Raw genomic sequence first — 17,722 nt, 5'->3', positions numbered from 1 at the left:
TTTTAGTTCGCTATTTGCTCCTATTCTATATATAATATCTGAAGTGAATCACCCTTGGCATCACAAGTTTGGACATAAACCAAACGTAAGCTTCTGAAAAATCATAGCTTAGACTTCCCATTTGATGCTTGTATTGTCATACTGAATATTGATATTTTATTGAGGAGGTTTATAAACAATAATATTATATCATCTGATGAACAAAATGTAAATATTTAGTAGAATAATTGATAATTGAAAGAAATGTGTGTAACACAGGAAGTCGCAATTAGCACGTAGTGATGCATTAGACTGATACTTCAAATTTTCTTTGCCTCATGTGTGTTCATTAGTTTTGTTCTCGTTTTCTTTTCAGAAGTATAAGATTTGTCATTTTATTGTAGTAACCTTTTTTTTTTTTTTGTATAGAATCACGGTTATATAATTTCATTACTAATAGTAGAGGTTTTACAAGGTGGAATGCGGTGAAAAACTTCAGCACAAGCCATGTCTAGATCTCCCTTTGCTACCCACCCAAGTTCAACATAGTTGATTTCTGGTCGATCTTCTCTGTACTACTACTTACCATTTCAATTATCTCTTTCATTCTTCAATTGGGGCAACATATACGACTTTGCACAAGTGAGAGATTAAAGTTGAGTTGCACGGGTAAAGTTGGAGGTTTTCGGGGACACCTATTAGGGAGTAAAAATGGGGAAGATAAGTTATATTATCAATGTGAAAATATAACTTTGATCTACATAGATGAACAATGAAAAGCTTGTATAACAGAAAAATTTTAATTTACAAATCTGAATTGTACACTGTGATCAATCAATTATTTAGTTATCAATCCTAACTAACTTATACCACTGTTTATAACAAACAGTTAACCAACTAGTCAGTGACTTACAATACAAGCAACTTTCGATTCTTTCTCAATTCCACAATTAACATGCAAAGAGAGGAAAAACTAGCTACTGGAAATGAAGCTAATACACAAAGTTAAGATGAACGCACAGAAAAGACCAAGAATGAGGTTTTTTGTGAATAATAGAACCACAACTTTTCCAAATATATCAATCAGTCAATTTTGAATCTTACCAAATGTGCATCCTACATATCGCACAATGGGCCGATGGCCAATATGCACATCTGGTTTAACATTAACTGTCACATGATAACGCCGGTACTGAATTGAATATGATATCAGATTAAACTAAACTTCAATTTGTTAATTGACAAGTTGTCAAATATTACGAAAGAGTTTCTTGAAAGATCTTGAGTTCAAGTGCAAACAAAGAACAAAGAGCTAAAAAAGCAATCAAAATAAACTCGTTGCTTAAGATTATGCACTGCAAAAAATATAAAAATAAATTAAGGGTTACAGAACAATCATAATACAATGATTTGCTCACTGTTCACTTTAAGAAAGCTCACCAGTTTCACCAAGATAACAGTTGTTGTAGTCTTGACCATGCATTGTTAACCTTCCAAAATTGAAGCATGTCAAGGGCGATACATAGCAATGGTAAGGATGAAAATTGAAACTCATTCACAGACCAAGGTTACTCATTCAAGTTTAGTTACGTGTTTGGAGTGGGTATTCTCTAAAGCTTTGAAAACAGAAGAACAATTATGTTGACGAATAATCATGGCAAGGATGAATATGTTGGCTGCAAGAAACAGTAAGCTTGCTGCCCAGAGCTGTAAAAAGACATTTTTACCCTTGAACTCAAGAAGGTAGCCCCACAATAACCAATGGGTTTGAGCTCCGATCCACAAAAGAATGCAAGACAATCCACCCCATTTAAGCTTCATTTTACTCCATGGGAGTATTAGAGGCAATAAGCAGAAGAACCAAACAAAGTATTGTGCGGTAATCACCTGCAAGATAAACAGAGATCAGATGCGTGGTCCAATACATTTCTGCTCAAATATGAGGAAGTGTGTTGATTAACTAGATTTAAAGGACCGTTGCCATATGTATATGTGTGTGTGTGTGTCTATATATATATATATATATATATATATATATATTAGAATTAGAACTGTAATTAAATGAAAATATGTAGCAATATTGGAAATGTATACTGATATACGTATTAGAACTAGACTGTAACTTTTTATGGAAACATTTATGTTTTTCCTATAATACCCTTATTTATTATCTTATTCAACTTATTTCTCTATTTGCAATAAATAGTTAAGGGTGTTATTCACAAAACAATAATTAATGTTATAATCGACTTTAAAACGACAACTAAATAGGAACAAAATTCTACTACAAAATCAATAATTAAAAAGGAATGGAGGCAGTATTACTTAACAAACCTTATTGAAGGCCACAAATGATACAGTCTGCACAAATAGGCAAAATGGCAAATCCCGTGCAAAGCTAAAAATCAGAACAAGCTGAACCAAAAACTGTGGCAAAAAGGAGACAAGCTTTTCCACAACTGAAATATCATTCCCATAATGAAGATATATATGATAGAAATAGATGGAGAAGTTGTGCCTTGGATCTGTACGAGTAAGATGATACAGTAGCGCCTCATGTAGGAATTCCCATCCATATAAGCAGTAGAACAGGCCAGTACATATGAGGAAAACCAATCCTGAGACCAGTCCAAACATCATCCTGTTCCTTGTGAATAAGCTTTTCAAGAAATTAAGTGGGGTGAACAAGCAATTCCTGTCTTCGGGTCTCTCCTTCTGAAAAGTACTCCAGTTCCGTAGGACGGGTTTCTGACCAGATGGGAAGAAGTTCGGATCAAGAACCAGGATTATAGGAATAGAATAAATTATAGGATAAATCCTGAAATGGACAACAAGTCCATACCAAAAAGCTGATTGTAACACATTACCTGCAAACCAAGGGGAATAAGAAGGAAAAAGGGGGGAAAAAACAACATAACAAGATATATGCAAGCATCTAACATTTTACACCTTTTACTGAAGGAAAAAAAAAAAAAAAACCTTTCTTTGCTGTGTCAACCAAACAAGACTAACAATCAAATGAAAGGCTCAAACTTAATCTTCTCAAATTGGTTTTAAAACTAGAAAAGAAAACTGAGAGAGAAGTAAAAGGCATTCTTCTCTACCCCTTTACTCAAACAATATACTTATTTCATATACTGGAAAGTTTATCTTGGTATCGTTCCTTTTTCTTTAAGGATACCAAAACTGCTTATAGTTAAGGGCACCGGTACCCTCATGAAACAAGGGGTATCAAATGATCCTCTTATATTATATCTTAAATTATAATATGGCTTCTCAGCTTTTAAATGCTTGGTAAGTGGGAAAAAAAACAGGTCATAACATTTCAGTTTTCAGTGGTGAATGCTTGTAAAAAATACTGAAAAATGGAAAGATGAAAGTTATTTTGGCTAAATTCTCTACGCTTATTAAAGAATGTAAAATCTATTTTTGGATAGTGCTCATTTTGTGACGTTAAACTGTGTTTTGCAGAAAAGACCACCAACTGCTCATAAGTACTAGTACATTTTCAGGACATAGAAAAGACTATAGATTACAATGCAAGAAACTGAACATTGCTATAACAAGCTAACAGCACCATCAATTTAATCCAATACAGAAGCAGAACCATACCTTTCATAAGACAGACAATGATCCACAAAAGCATGGCAGAGACAACGGGTTCACAGTTCCCGCGTGTCCCAATGGTGAACGTAAATGGATTCAAAAGCCATGCCATGACAGAGTAGTTGCAGAGGTTTTCAGGAACCTTCTGCAGCTTTAGAATATAATAGATAAAATATCCCACAAGTATATCTGCATTTAAGAAACAATAAACATTTGCTTAGGTGTAACAAATGTAAGACCATTCAGCATATTCATTGCTTAGCAACACAATAATAAAGGGCCTGTTTACTTTGTGAAAACGTATTATATTTTCATTTTCTAAAATTTGTTTTAATTTTACTTGTTCACATGTAAGAGACTTTTGATGTGAATGATTATATGCATTTCCGGAAACGATGAACATGTCAAAAAAACTGTTTTCATTATTTCTGGAAATGGCTCATCTTTAACTAGCATTTCATCTTCTCTCCATCACAATGATTCACTTCAATAGTTCCCATCAAGGTAAAATAAAAACACAATGTTTTCACAAAGTAAACAGACCCTAAAATTTATTGCAGAGGGACAAAATGGTTGCTCAAATCAACCCAAAACAGAAATTCCTCAATCCACGTCTCACACTCGCAACACTTTGTCTTTTGTAACTTTGACTATAAGATGGAGCGACATTTTCTGTTTTCTTTTTCTTTTTCTTTATTTTGGCTTTGATAGAAAGAACATTCTTATCTCAGAACTATAAAAGGTGAAATTGATCGGAACCAAAAATGGGTATGCATTAATTAATCATATACAAGGATTTGTCTCACCTAAAATGGGGAGTAATTTTAGAAGACTATAGTTATAAGTTATATAACTAGATAGCATCTAAGGAGATCCCAGTAAAATAGAGGACATCAATGATCCTCTCACCAATAACCCCATACATTGGACTAGAATCAGAATCTTCTCCAGGAGAGCTCTCTCTAACCCCTCTCTGGCCTTCTTATCTCTCTCCAAATTCCTCTCTTGCTCTCTATCTTCTAATTTCATAATAACCTGTTTATTAACTCCTCGCCTTTTTTTTTCTTTCTCTAAAGTACATCCCTCATCTAGGAGAAGCCAAATTCTATATTTTATATAAAAGAATATGCATAATCACAGCCGCAAAAAACATTTGGATTGCATTTGGATAACCAGATTAATTGAGCACTTAATGAATAATTGGTTGTCACATAAGATCCAGTTTGGATATACAACTTAATTAAGCGCTTATAGCATGATCATTTGTCATGGAAGCGCTTACGCATAACCTATTTTTACAACAAAATATACAAATCAAAAAACAACAGCTATTACGTAATTGGTCCATGTCAGAGAGAATCGACAAAATTTTGTCGAGGCCTAACACAACCCTCACATTTTACCCGAGCTTCAGGTATGCATAGCAAGGCTAACATAAAAAAAAAAAAAAAAAAAATAGATTTTATGTAGGTTGTTTTCGTATCCTGAAGAGTTCACCAAAATAGGCTAAAAACAACTTATAGACATGACATAGGCTATTTCCTTAAGCTCTGTCAAACAATCTCGCAAGTGTTTATGTGAGTAGATAAATAAACTCAAATAAGACAACTCAAATAATCCTTGCATTAATCATATGCAGGGATTTGCCTCAACTAAAATGGGAAGTACACTATACAGAGGAAAGAGCATAGTTATAACTGGGTAGCAGCTACCCTGGTCCCAGTAAAACCGAGAACAACATTGCCCCAGTCACAAATAACCTATTAAATTGATCTTGAATCCGAATCCTCTCCAACCCCTCTCCAGCCTTTCTATCTCTCTCCAAAATCTCTATCATCTGGCCTCTCCTAATTTCCTAATAACCCGTTATAACTCCTCACCTGTTTTGCTCTATAAAGTGCATCCCTCATCAAGGAGAATCCAGATTCTATACATAACATACATAATCACTGCCACAGAAAACCTTTCAATCTACCTCCACAGAAGCTCTCACAAACCAACACTTGGAATGCCTTTTGATAACCAATTTAATCGAACGCTTAATGAGTAATCGGTTATCACATGACCTTACGTATAAGCTATGGTCATGTTTGGATAAACAACTTAATGAAGCGCTTAATGAATGATCAGCTATCGCAGAAGTCGTTATGTATAAGCTATGGTCATTTTTGGATAAACTTATTTACGCGCTTATGTCTTACAGCATAAGCATTTCTAATTCTAATATAAGTCCTTATGTATAAGCTATTTCTACAACAAAACAAAGAAAGAAAGAAAAAAATGATTTCAAGTAAGTTTTTTCATAAGCTATCCTAAAGAGTTTTCAAAAATAAGAAGAAAAAAACAACAAATTGATTACAACTTTTTTCATAAGTTGTAAGCACTTATTGAAAAAAGCTAAGAGGAGCGAATAAATTAATTAAAGAAAGAAAGATAGATACCTGCAGAAGAGAAGAGAAACTTTCCCCAAGAGAGATGAATGAAATGATTAGGAAGAAGAAGAAGAAAAGCGAGGAGAGGAGAATAACGATAAGTGGTTCTTTGATAAGGAGAAAAACCAGAAGCAACAAGAGAAGCCGCATCAGAAAACACGATGTAATCAACGTCAGTGTATCGAACTTCCATGTGTGCATCTTGCCATTCACCGTAGAGGATCAAAATCAAACGGAAAATTGCAGATAATGTAAGAAGCGAACGAATATCTAACCATGCCATTGGTGACTGTTTCTGTTTCGTCACTGACGGTGGAGAAGTTGGTGGTGGTAGAGGGATCTGAGAAATTGTTGACGGCGGAGGATACAATCCGGTTGGTGGAGCGAAATCTTATTTCTTTATTTGGGTCAACTTACCCATTCACTTCGACACAAAACCGAACCAAACCAATAAAAAACCACAAATCAAACACAAACCCAAAACGACATAAAGTCGTGTTTGATTTGGTTTGGTTGGTCTTTGTAAGGCACGAGTCTGACCTACGACAAAGAAATTATATCGTTAAATATTCCATTCCATAGTTTTATCCCAGTTTTGCCACACTATTCTTTAGTGATAAGAAAAGCCAAGTTCTTTTATCACACTATTGCCACACAGTTTTATCAAAAAAGAAGTTATATCGTGGCATGAAACTATTTAATATCAAATGCTACCATCCACCATATAGTAATAGTGCTGCAGAGTAATGATGCTGCATGATTTAGACAACAGAGGCAATTTTTATAACATATATTTGGACAACATAACATAATGGCACAAGGTGCACTGCATATGTTTGAGCTAGCAATAGAGCATACATGAGATCCCTAACAACTTGAGCATTAATTATGTTGAATATTCTTACCCTTCATCAATTCAAAACCAATAATCACAATTTAGGGATTTGAGAGCACGATGGGTTTAGGGTTTAGTATAGTGACATTCACAGAGAGAGAAAAACAACCACACAAAGGTAACCCTCAAATCATAAACAAGCAATGCCTATTTATAACCAATGCTGTCGATTGTGGATAGCGGAAAATAGCAGATTGTTCAAATTCCGCTACACAATAATAGTTTGATAGTATATCACCGCTGTAGCTGCTATTAAACAACACTGATTATAACAAAATTATAGCATTGGGCTATGCCATGTTTGTTTTGTTTGCACTTTGTATTCGGATTTGAATAAGGGATTGTAATACATGGTCTTGTTCTACTTGTCAGATAAAGTAGTTGGCATTTTAATATAACATTTATACTATTTTTCTTGTTTCAACTCCTGAGGTAAGACACTCTCTATGTGGTTAGGTCACATAATAAACATTTCACCAAGACAGACACGTACAGTTGTAAGTCGACACCGGTAATACAACAACAACAACCAAGGCTTATCCGACTAATAAGTGGGGTCAGCTATATGGATGAAAAGACGCGGTAATGTTCTATCATATATTGTATCTCTATTCAACTCCTTAATCTCTATATCTTTCTTAATAATTTCTCTACTACGTTATGACAATTTATAATAGATTTGAGAGAAAGATAGAATTAGGGTTTAGTGCGATTCACAGAGAGAGAGAGGGAAAAATCAGACACACAGAACGAAGAGAGAGAGAGAGAGAGAGAGAGAGAGAGGATTCAGTGGTGGAGCCAGACAAAAAAGTTTGGGATGGCCGTCAAACAAAAAATTGTTCAGGTCCGAATGAAGAAATTACAACTTCATCTATTTCAATATAATCGGCCTTCCTCTTAAAAAATGAATCATTTTTCGACTCTACAATTTAACTTTTCTGTTGCAAAGAAACAAATTTATCAAAATAATATAATCTGTGCTAAGAAATAAGAAATAATTGACAAATAAGAAATAGAGAATCTGATTCAAGTGAACCACTAGATATATGAGATACACTTTACATTGGTTAATTACTTATCCAGTCATTTTGCAACTTGAATAAGACCATTTCAACAGCAGAAGAAAGACAATTGCATCAACAATGTAAAGAGTAGACACTAATAAAACCATTGTGCATAAACGATTCAACAGCATAATCACAAAAAATAACAATTAGCTCAGTTTCGATACATTCACAATTTCAATTGAATATGTATTGAATGGTATATAGGAGAGTTTAGAATAATTGCACGAAGACCCAAGAACATAAACCATTCAACAGCATAATCACAACTTTTTTTTGTTTTGTTTTCATTTTCACATGCCACAATGTAACAAAAATCAAATTTCTTCAGTTTCAATTTCAACGAATATGTCTTCACAGATGGAGAATCAGAGATACACTTACAGTAACTCGTTTGGGGCTTGTGGAGAGATTGAGACAAATGAAGAATCGGAGATGAGAGGAGATGGAGAATTCGAGTTCGACAAGATGGAGGCTTAGCCGGTCGCGTCGTGCTTGACGGTGGGTGATGGAGGTTCACCGTTCTCTGTTCGCCACTCCAGAGAAAAGACAAGATACGCGCAGGGGAAAGGAAAAAATGAGAGTGACATGTTTGTAATAATCAACTTAGTTCAAGGGCAATATAGTAATTTCCAAAAATTAATGGGTAGGCTCCGCCATTGAGAGAGAGGATTGCAGAGACTTACGATGGTGAGCGGTGGGAAGAACAGCAACGGAGGAATCAGCGAAAGAGGGACTTTGTTTGTTAGTTTAGGCGTTGTTTGGTTTCAAAAACAAGGTAAAAGGAATGAAAAAGAGTGGAAAAATCATTTTTTTGATTTTTATAAATATAAAAGAAATTATTTTTAGATTGGTTTATTTATTTTTTTATTTTTTTTATGGGGAGCTTATGAAGATATAATTTTTGTTAGGGATAACTTATGAATTAACATAAAAGCTTATTTATTTGTATAAGCTAAAAAATAAACCAATCCAAACAGGCTCTATGTGTGTAACTTAAAATTGGATATGGTAAAAACATAATGTTTTTAATTATGATCTGACTGTTTTAAATAATGAATTGTCCTAAAAAAAAAGAACCCTGAAATTGTGCATGTATGATGTATGGGTTACTAAATTGGTAGTAAATGACTTGAAACAGAACCAAATGCATACTACATCTTGGTATTCATAACTTTGTTAATGACAACTAGACTATTATTATTTCAAGCTCAAATTTGAAAAGAATATTAACACAAAGATGAGAGTTATAGACAATTATCTTATGCAGCAAAATAATATTGATTGAATTTGGTGAGAGGCATCTCCACAATACCTGCTTCAAGTTTCATAGATTATTATAGATAATTTCAAGAAATAGATTTTTCCCTCTTCATTGAAATATGCTCATAAATTCTGGGGTGTGAACCATTTTTCTTCAATTTATTTACAATCCTTATTTTGCATTAGTACATTATTCATTGATACTTCCTGCTAATATTTGGAAGGTAATTCTTCCTGCAACTGGACCAATATTCAGCTACCAGCTTAGAGAATGAAGAGTTGGTATCCATTAGCTTTGAAGGCTCATCATATTCCACCAGTTTCCCTTTAATAATCAGCCAAAAATTATGAGGGAATGTACAGTACATGGAAATAAAAGCAGAGAAGAATAAGGAATTAACATACCATAAGATAGGACCATGACCATGTCACTGTCTATTACAGTTGGAACTCTGTGAGCATTAGTTATAACTGTGCATTCTTCAAATTCTTGTCTAATTATTCTTTGTAGAATGGCATCTGTGGCTGAATCAATGGTATGAATACTACGCAAAGGAGTGAGAAAAGCTAATAATCGTTACGAAGCTGAAAAAAGAGAGGACTTTGAGTCTACTAGACATAAATCACGCATTTTTAGTATTTGAGATGCTACTACTTTGCTCCAAAATTCGAGTAATTCCATCAGATTTTATCTTAGAGGAGATTGCTTCTGATTCATCTGAGATGCTACTACTGCTCCAAATTGTTTTTGATCTTGTAATTCTATTTATTTTTTGTAATGTTTATGTCATGTAATAGAGGAGATTCTATTTGAGTTGTAATAAACTATGCGAAAGTGGCGTGCATTTGTTATGCAATTTGGGGTTAGGTAAATGAGACTCGTATAATAAAATTTGCATATATTTATTGTTATTACAAGATCCAATTTTTCCCGAAGAGGGACCATTACGCCTCTGAGTTTGATTGGTTGTTTGTTATTTTTGGACACTAAGTTTTGGATGTCGTATCAATGTTGATCTTGTGTTTTTTATGCTAAATTCTGGTGCTGGATGACTTGGATTAGAGTCAAGAGTGTCAGCTGTATTAGGTGCCAACACCGTGCTTTGGTTCGAAAATTTTGAGGCCTTCTGTTTCAGCAGTGTGACTCTGTGTTGCTGTTCTATTTGATTCTTGTTAGTATTCTGTTGCTAGTTGTGTTTCCAGACTGGGAGGGGTGCGTTTTTGTTGAGATTTCTCTTGGTTTGGTGACAACTGTAACGCCCTCCTTTTTATTTAATTATTTTAATTAGTTTTAGAATATATTTATATGATTGGTATGATTTACATTATTTATGTGATATTTTCTTATGTTATATGTTGGTATTTACTAGCATAATATAATTGTTATTTGGTGTAGAAATATATTTGTTATTTGTTATAGATATATTTGTTATTTGGTGTAGAAATATATTTGTTATTTGTTATAGATATATTTGTTATTTGGTGTAGAAATATATTTGTTATTTGTTAGAGATATATTTGTTATTGGTGTATTATTATTATTAAGTGGGGGAGAGATATATTTAATTTAGAAATAAATAAGATTATGAGGAATAGAGTAGTTTTGAGGTGTAAGAGAAATAAGAAGGGGGTTAGAATAGAAAGAAGAATAAGTTGTTGGGCAAAAAATAGATTTAGGAAGAGCGTTTAGTATTATAAATAGAGAAGCTTAGGTTAGAAAGAGTTTACCGGAAACCGCTTTTTGGAAAAGAGGAGAACAAGAAAGAGAAGAGGAGAGAAAAGTCAAGAGAAGAGGAGAAGACCTTAGGAAAGAAGAACGCTGCCGCTTATTCAGGAATTAATCTAAGGTGAGGGTGAGACTATCTTGCATTAATATTAAGTTGTTAAATCATTAGATTGCATCTAACAAGTTGGGGAAAGTTTGTGAGAATTTGAGAATTAGGGTTTTGAGAGAGATTTGATGATTAGATGATGAAAACTTGTTGAATTGATGTAGAAATTGTATACAGTCCTTAGATAACCCATAGGATGATTATTGGATGTAGTTTTGAGGTTAAAACCATGAAATTGGATGAGATGTTGGTGAGTTTAAGAATTAGGGTTTAATAATTGTAATAGGTTGTTAATAGATTTGAGAACCCTTTGAATTTGCATACAGTAAGTTGATGAATAATTAGTGTTCTAATGATAGGGCAATCATAGGGTAATGATTAGGATCAAGTTTGGAGAGTATTGGATCGAATAAGAAGTGGAAAAGATTTCCCCAAAGCGAAATCGCAGCTGAACTGCGATTTTGCTGTCAATGTGCAAAACACGTTTTTATTGTCTCAGTTTGACAAGTTTAAGTTTCGAACTGGGTTTAGGTGTAAACACGAAAGTTGTAGGTATGGATGTTAGCTTTCTAATGCCGTCGGTCTCACGTCAATAGGATTTATAGAGCTTGAGTTATGGTCAAATTACTGCACGTAGGTCACAGTGAATTTTTATGGACTTTCAGCACAACTTTTCCGAATTTAAAATAAAAACTGGTATTGATCGGTACAGAATTGGTCTTAGGCGTAAACATGAAAGTTTTAGATAATTTTGTTAGCTTTCTAGTGGCTTTGGTTTGACGTGAAAATGATGTTTGGTCTTTGAGTTATGATTAAAATACTACAGGGAGGTCTTAGCAAAATTGTACGGTGACAGCATTCTCTGTTTCATGTTTTTGCGTTTTGTTCATATGTTTCTGTTTTGAATTAATCTTTGTTCTAAACATGAAAGTTGTTGATATTTGTGATATCTTTCCAGTAGCTTTGGTTTGACATGAAAATATGTTGTGGATAATTTATTATGTTTTTACAAAGATACATAGTGAATTATTGTCGATGTTTAAATACGATGTTATATGAAGTTGTTTATGATTGATGAATATGATGTTTTAAGATGTTGTTTATTATCATTTGATATTGTTATATTATGATATGACGTGAATTATTTATGTGATCCATATGTTGTCAAGATGTTAAGACGTTAAGATGATAAGAGTTGTTAAGTCGTCGAGTCGTTATGAAGTCATCAAGTTGTTAAGATGTTATGTTGTCAAGATATCAAGATGTTAGGATGTCATAGATGTTCATAAAGTTTCTAAGACGTAAGATGTTGAGTCCATGCATACTCATTTAAAGATGAGGGCTCATGCCCTGGAGCTTTTGCTCAACCACGACGATGGAGCTTTTGCTCAACCACGACGATGGAGCTTTTTGCTCAACCACGACGATGGAGCTTTTGCTCAACCACGACGATGAGGGCTTATACCCTAGGAGTATATTTATGCTCAACCACGATGATGGGGGCTTATGCCCTAAAATGGTACCACATGCATTTGCATTTTCATGATGATCAAAGATGGTTTAAGACGTTAAGAGTTGCATAGTTGAGTCTAGATGCATTGTCAGGTCAAGTTGTTAAGATGTCAAGTTATCGAGATGTTAAGATGTTAAGATGTCAAGTTGATGAGCTATTAATGAAGTGCTTTATGAATGATTATAATGCTTAAGATGATGAATGATTATGATGTGTATGATGATTGATTACGAAGTTGCTTATGATGATTGATTATGAAGTTGTTTATGATAAGATGCTATGTGATTTATGATATGATGCTACATGTTTACTAATGATGATATGTGATGATGTATGTGATATTATTGATAATATAAGATGAAGTATATGACTAATATAGGAAGAATAGTGACACTAGTTAAGAAAGTTTAAGTTGTTAGATATGATTAATGAATTATAAGATGTTTAAGTTGTTGAATGTACTTTATATGATTTATATGCTTTATATTATTGTTTGAGAAATCTCACCCCTCTGCTTGGAAATGTTGCTCTTCGTATGGGTAACTTGCAGGTAACCAGGATTAGTTGCGGTCGTGAGTGGACTCCTCACAAGTGTGTCTTAGGTGCTCTGATACGTAACGGGATGGGATTATGTCTTTACTTTCTGTTCCTTACGTATTACTTTATGAATCTTTTATGAATAAATGTTGAACAAGACTTATGAGATTTTTATGTTGAGGCCTGCGTGCCAAAGATTATTTTTATTGTTGAACTAATTTCCGCTGCGAAGTTTTGAATTACTTATGTTAAATGATTTTGAAGAATAAATTGTTATTTATTCAATTTATGAATTTTTAAGAAGTGTAGCATTCCGCTTAAAGTTGAATTACTCTGATTTTTAATTATGAAATTTTTACGTTGGGAAAACGGGGTGTTACAACAACAGATCGAGAAATTGCAGAAACCATGTCGGCATTATGCAGAATTTCAGTCATGATCAACAACAGATGGTAGCACTAGCAGATGACAGCAGACCGAGAAATTGAAGTTGTGGCGGACTGTTCAACATCAGATGACAGTAGAGACATTGAAGTAACCATGTTCTACATTATTCAGAATTTTAGTCATGATCAACTTGCAGTATTCTTTGTCACTTTATAGAGCATATGGAAACATAGGAATGATAAGATTTGGAATAACGAATCAGAAACTCGAGTTTATGTTTGTGACTGTGGCTTGACTTGGAAATACGCTCGAGAAATTTAATATCGGAACTCGAGCAGCAACACACACAAGCAAGTAATGATAATACATGGTTAGAAACCATTATAATAAGCTAAATGTTTTTTTTGAAGAAGCCAAATGTTATTGCGTGCATGCTTAAAAGATAACTTTAAAAGCTATGTTTGCTCATGTGTTTGCATCATTTACAATTGTAACAGAAAACCATGGCAACGTAAAAGCCATACACTTTGTAGCTTGTGGATATTACGATGAAAAATCAGTTGCAGTGCACCTATTTGGCGAAAACGCCAAACCAGACATACTATAAGATTCTCATAGATAAAACCGAGAAAAAAAATACTCAATGGTTCAAATTTCTTAGAAATAAAAATGTGAATATCATAGTATTAGGCCCCGTGGCGGAGCCAGAAAAAAAAAGTTAGGGTGGACCACTAAAATTAACCGTTGAAAAATTGTTTAAAGTCTCGCAAAATAGACCTATAATTGAATTATTTAAATTTTTCGGTGGGCCACTACACCACTTTGCGGGAATTTGGATCAACTGAAACCTAAAACCGACATAAAATTGTATAAAATCTCATAAGATAGACCTATAATTGAATTATTAAAATTTTTCGGGTGGGCCACTACACCACTTTGCGGGAATTTAGATCAACCGAAATTTAAAACCGACACAAAATTATATAAAATCTCACAAAATAGACCTATAATCGTTGATTTTTAAATTTTTCCGGGTGGGCCGTGGCCCCTCTTTATTTACTAACGCCACAAAAAATCTTTGTTCGCTCATGCGTTGCATGGGTGGAAATACTAGTTTCTATACATCTGTGAAGCTAAGGAGAGGAAATGAATGTTCTAAGCCCTTATACAATATTTTAGAGGTTGCTGAATGAAAGTGAGTTTCTTTTTTCATTGTCAAAGTCACTTAAACAATTTTTTAGGTTACCATGATAGTGATAATATTTTAAAGGTTGCTGAATGAGAGTGATAATAATTTGAAATCTCTACCTAAGGATCTGGACTTATTTTGTTCATAAGCGAAACTAAAAAACATTGATTTCGCCGAGTTAAGATCCTCTTCATTTCCATAATTAAATGACAATTTCATAATATTGAAATCAAAAGTAGTTTTTTTTCATAATGTGAAATGTTAGGGAGAAAAAAGGTTAAAATTTGAAAAATGAAGAAATAAAAAATTAATTATCTTAAGATTTTATTTATGAATTATTATCATTACTTAATGTAAAATAAAGGCAAAAGTGAAATCCTAATATTTGTTGCAGCGGGAGGATATCATGTTCATGAACACCGAAAACAAAAGCAAGGGAACGGTTGTTACTGCGGATAGGATGGCAACAAAACCCGTGCTCATGGGCACCTGCCCAAACCAACCTCGATTTGATTGGTTTTCCCCGATTTGATTGGGTTTGGGTTTACCCCGATTTCAAAATACGGGTACGGGTAACAGGGATACATGTACCCACCCCGAACGTAGAAAGGTCGTTTTTTTTGTTTTTGTTGAGGGGGTTGATAATGATATGTCATGCTATTTGGTTTGATAATTGTCATGATATAAGAACTTTCTTTGATAGTTAAAGGAGTAACCGAATTTTTCGGTAAGGAAATGCTAAAATGAGCACATATTGTTGGATAATGCATTACAACATTACCATTGAAGCTTAAAAAAAACTCTTTTTTTAATTAAAAAAATTGATTCACTGCGGGGATGGAGCGGGAATACCCGAACCCATTGGGCACGGGGATGAGATTTAATTTCTCATCCTCGTTGGGTATGGTGAGGGTAATAGGTAAGTATATGGGAGTAGGGGATGAGGTTGGAGAAGGAAAAATTCATCCCCACCCCGCCCCATTGCCATGCCTAGATGGGAATGGGTTCTATGGATGCAGAGAAAATGGTTAAGTATGATGGCAGAAAGTATATTCAAGGATGATGAACATGCCTTTTAAGATTCCGATGGAATTATAACAGTAGCAAAGCTGTGGAACACAAAAGGATGATGGAGGTTTTCATTTTTATTTATTAAAAATGTTTTTAAAATTATAATGAAGTTAATGACATGTTGTATTTTTATTGGTTGTTTGTAAAGAAGATGTGTTATGTACGATTCTATGCAAGAACTTCTCAGTTGATGTAATAAAATGTTGAAAATTCATGACTATTTTCAAAATATCAACATTAATATAATGTGTTTATTAAATAAATTTTTATTTTATATGCAAAACATCATTCAATATTTGTTGGACGATTATAAAATTAAAGTGATCATGAGTTTTTTTTTTTGGAAAATGATCATGAGTTTTCAAATTAATTTTTTAAAGTCCTCGTGAGTTTAGCTCAACTGGTAAGGACAATGCATTATATATGCAAGGTTCGGGGTTCAAATCCCGGCCACAAAAAAAAAAAAATTAAAAACAAATAAATTAGTTTCATAGTTATCCGTGGAAATTAGTTACACTTTTGATGATCTTTATCCGTAATTAATTTTTTTAAAAACAAATAAATTAAATTTTGTAAAATGACTATTATGCACATAAAATTAAGAAAATCATGACTTTAATAAGGACGATAATGAAATTTTGGTGGAATTCAAATATATATATTGTTAGTAGAAAGAACTTCTCAGTTGATGTAATAAAATGTTGAAAATTCATGACTATTTTCAAAATATCAACATTAATATAATGTGTTTATTAAATAAATTTTTATTTTATATGCAAAACATCATTCAATATTTGTTGGACGATTATAAAATTAAAGTGATCATGAGTTTTTTTTTTTGGAAAATGATCATGAGTTTTCAAATTAATTTTTTAAAGTCCTCGTGAGCTTAGCTCAACTGGTAAGGACAATGCATTATATATGCAAGGTTCGGGGTTCAAATCCCGGCCACAAAAAAAAAAATTAAAAACAAATAAATTAGTTTCATAGTTATCCGTGGAAATTAGTTACACTTTTGATGATCTTTATCCGTAATTAATTTTTTTAAAAACAAATAAATTAAATTTTGTAAAATGACTATTATGCACATAAAATTAAGAAAATCATGACTTTAATAAGGACGATAATGAAATTTTGGTGGAATTCGAATATATATATTGTTAGTAGAATATATTGTTAGTAGATAGTAGATTTTGTTACACTTGTGATGACCATTATCCGTAATTAATTTGTTAAAAAACAAATAAATTAGATTCATAGTTATCCATTGAAAAATAAATTAATTAATTAAATTTTGAAAAACATACAAAACTAATGAGATAATGAGTTTTAATAAGGACGATTATGAAATTTTTCTATTTTTTTTATAGAAATTTTTTGTTACACATGTGATGACCATTATCTCTAATCACAACTATTCGTAGAAATTGGTTACACTAAATTAGTTCCATATTATCCGTGGAAATTGGTTACACTAAGTTAGTTCCATCGTAGCATATAAAACTAAGGTGATCATGTGTTTTAATAAGTACGATTAAGAAATTTTGCTATCTTTTATAGAAATTTTTGGTTAGACATGTGATGACCGTTATCCGTGATTAATTTTTTTAAAAACAAATAAATTACTTTCATAGTTATCCATGGAAATTTGTTATCCGTAAAAATTTGTTATACTTGTGATTGAACATTATCCGTAATTATTTGTTTAATAAACAATAAAAACAAATAAATTACTTTCATAGTTATCCATGGAAATTTGTTACACTAAATTAGTTCCATAATATCCGTAAAAATTTGTTATACTTGTGATTGAACATTATCCGTAATTATTTGTTTAATAAACAATTAAAGAGAAATTAATAAAGTAGGTTACTTTCAAAACCCTAAAAAATAAAAAAAATAAAAACCCCTTCTTCCTCATCGCGCTTCAACGCACTTCTGGAATACGCTTAGT

The 17,722-nt window shown here is 32.9% G+C and overlaps 1 protein-coding gene and 1 long non-coding RNA gene across 7 annotated transcripts; both read right to left on the bottom strand.

The window, feature by feature from the left end:
• Nucleotides 1-250: 250 nt before the first annotated feature.
• LOC146901953 (GPI mannosyltransferase 1-like) lies at nt 251-8,739 on the bottom strand. Of its 6 annotated transcripts, none has more exons than XR_015022617.1 (6): nt 8,361-8,739; nt 6,027-6,557; nt 3,592-3,774; nt 2,314-2,846; nt 1,420-1,866; nt 251-674 (listed from the first exon to the last, which is right to left on the bottom strand). XR_015022617.1 is itself a non-coding variant. In XM_085735294.1 (6 exons), exons 3-6 carry the CDS (start codon nt 6,298-6,300, stop codon nt 1,552-1,554), a joined length of 1,305 nt encoding a protein of 434 aa, XP_085591420.1. In that variant the 5' UTR covers nt 6,301-6,557; nt 8,361-8,502; nt 8,663-8,739; the 3' UTR covers nt 1,210-1,551. The 6 variants fall into 6 exon arrangements, 3 of the variants coding, with proteins under 3 accessions (XP_085591420.1, XP_085591419.1, XP_085591418.1); XR_015022616.1 differs by having other exon boundaries at nt 6,027-6,552; XR_015022618.1 differs by lacking the exon at nt 251-674 and adding an exon at nt 1,210-1,334 and having other exon boundaries at nt 6,027-6,552.
• A 471-nt stretch (nt 8,740-9,210) lies between these two features.
• On the bottom strand, nt 9,211-10,137 carry LOC146901952 (uncharacterized). Its single transcript, XR_015022615.1, has 2 exons — nt 9,645-10,137; nt 9,211-9,564 (listed from the first exon to the last, which is right to left on the bottom strand). It is a non-coding gene; the product is annotated as an uncharacterized LOC146901952 (long non-coding RNA).
• Nucleotides 10,138-17,722: the final 7,585 nt, after the last annotated feature.

This window comes from Medicago sativa, chromosome 8 (assembly GCF_051527215.1).
Source record: "Medicago sativa cultivar Bolivia chromosome 8, Bolivia_mono, whole genome shotgun sequence".
Taxonomy (NCBI): domain Eukaryota; kingdom Viridiplantae; phylum Streptophyta; class Magnoliopsida; order Fabales; family Fabaceae; genus Medicago; species Medicago sativa.
The sequence above is the reverse complement of the archived record's forward strand: the minus strand, read 5'-3'. Positions and strand labels throughout refer to the sequence as shown.

Bases quoted from the DNA above. Each gene is read 5' to 3' on its own strand.
- LOC146901953 (XM_085735292.1), bottom strand. From the start codon at position 6,300: ATGGCATGGTTAGATATTCGTTCGCTTCTTACATTATCTGCAATTTTC. The intron at 3,775-6,026 runs GTATCTATCTTT...TCTTAAATGCAG, and splicing joins GTTTCTCTTCTCTTCTGCAG to ATATACTTGTGGGATATTTT. The intron at 2,847-3,591 runs GTATGGTTCTGC...CTTGGTTTGCAG, and splicing joins CATTGTCTGTCTTATGAAAG to GTAATGTGTTACAATCAGCT.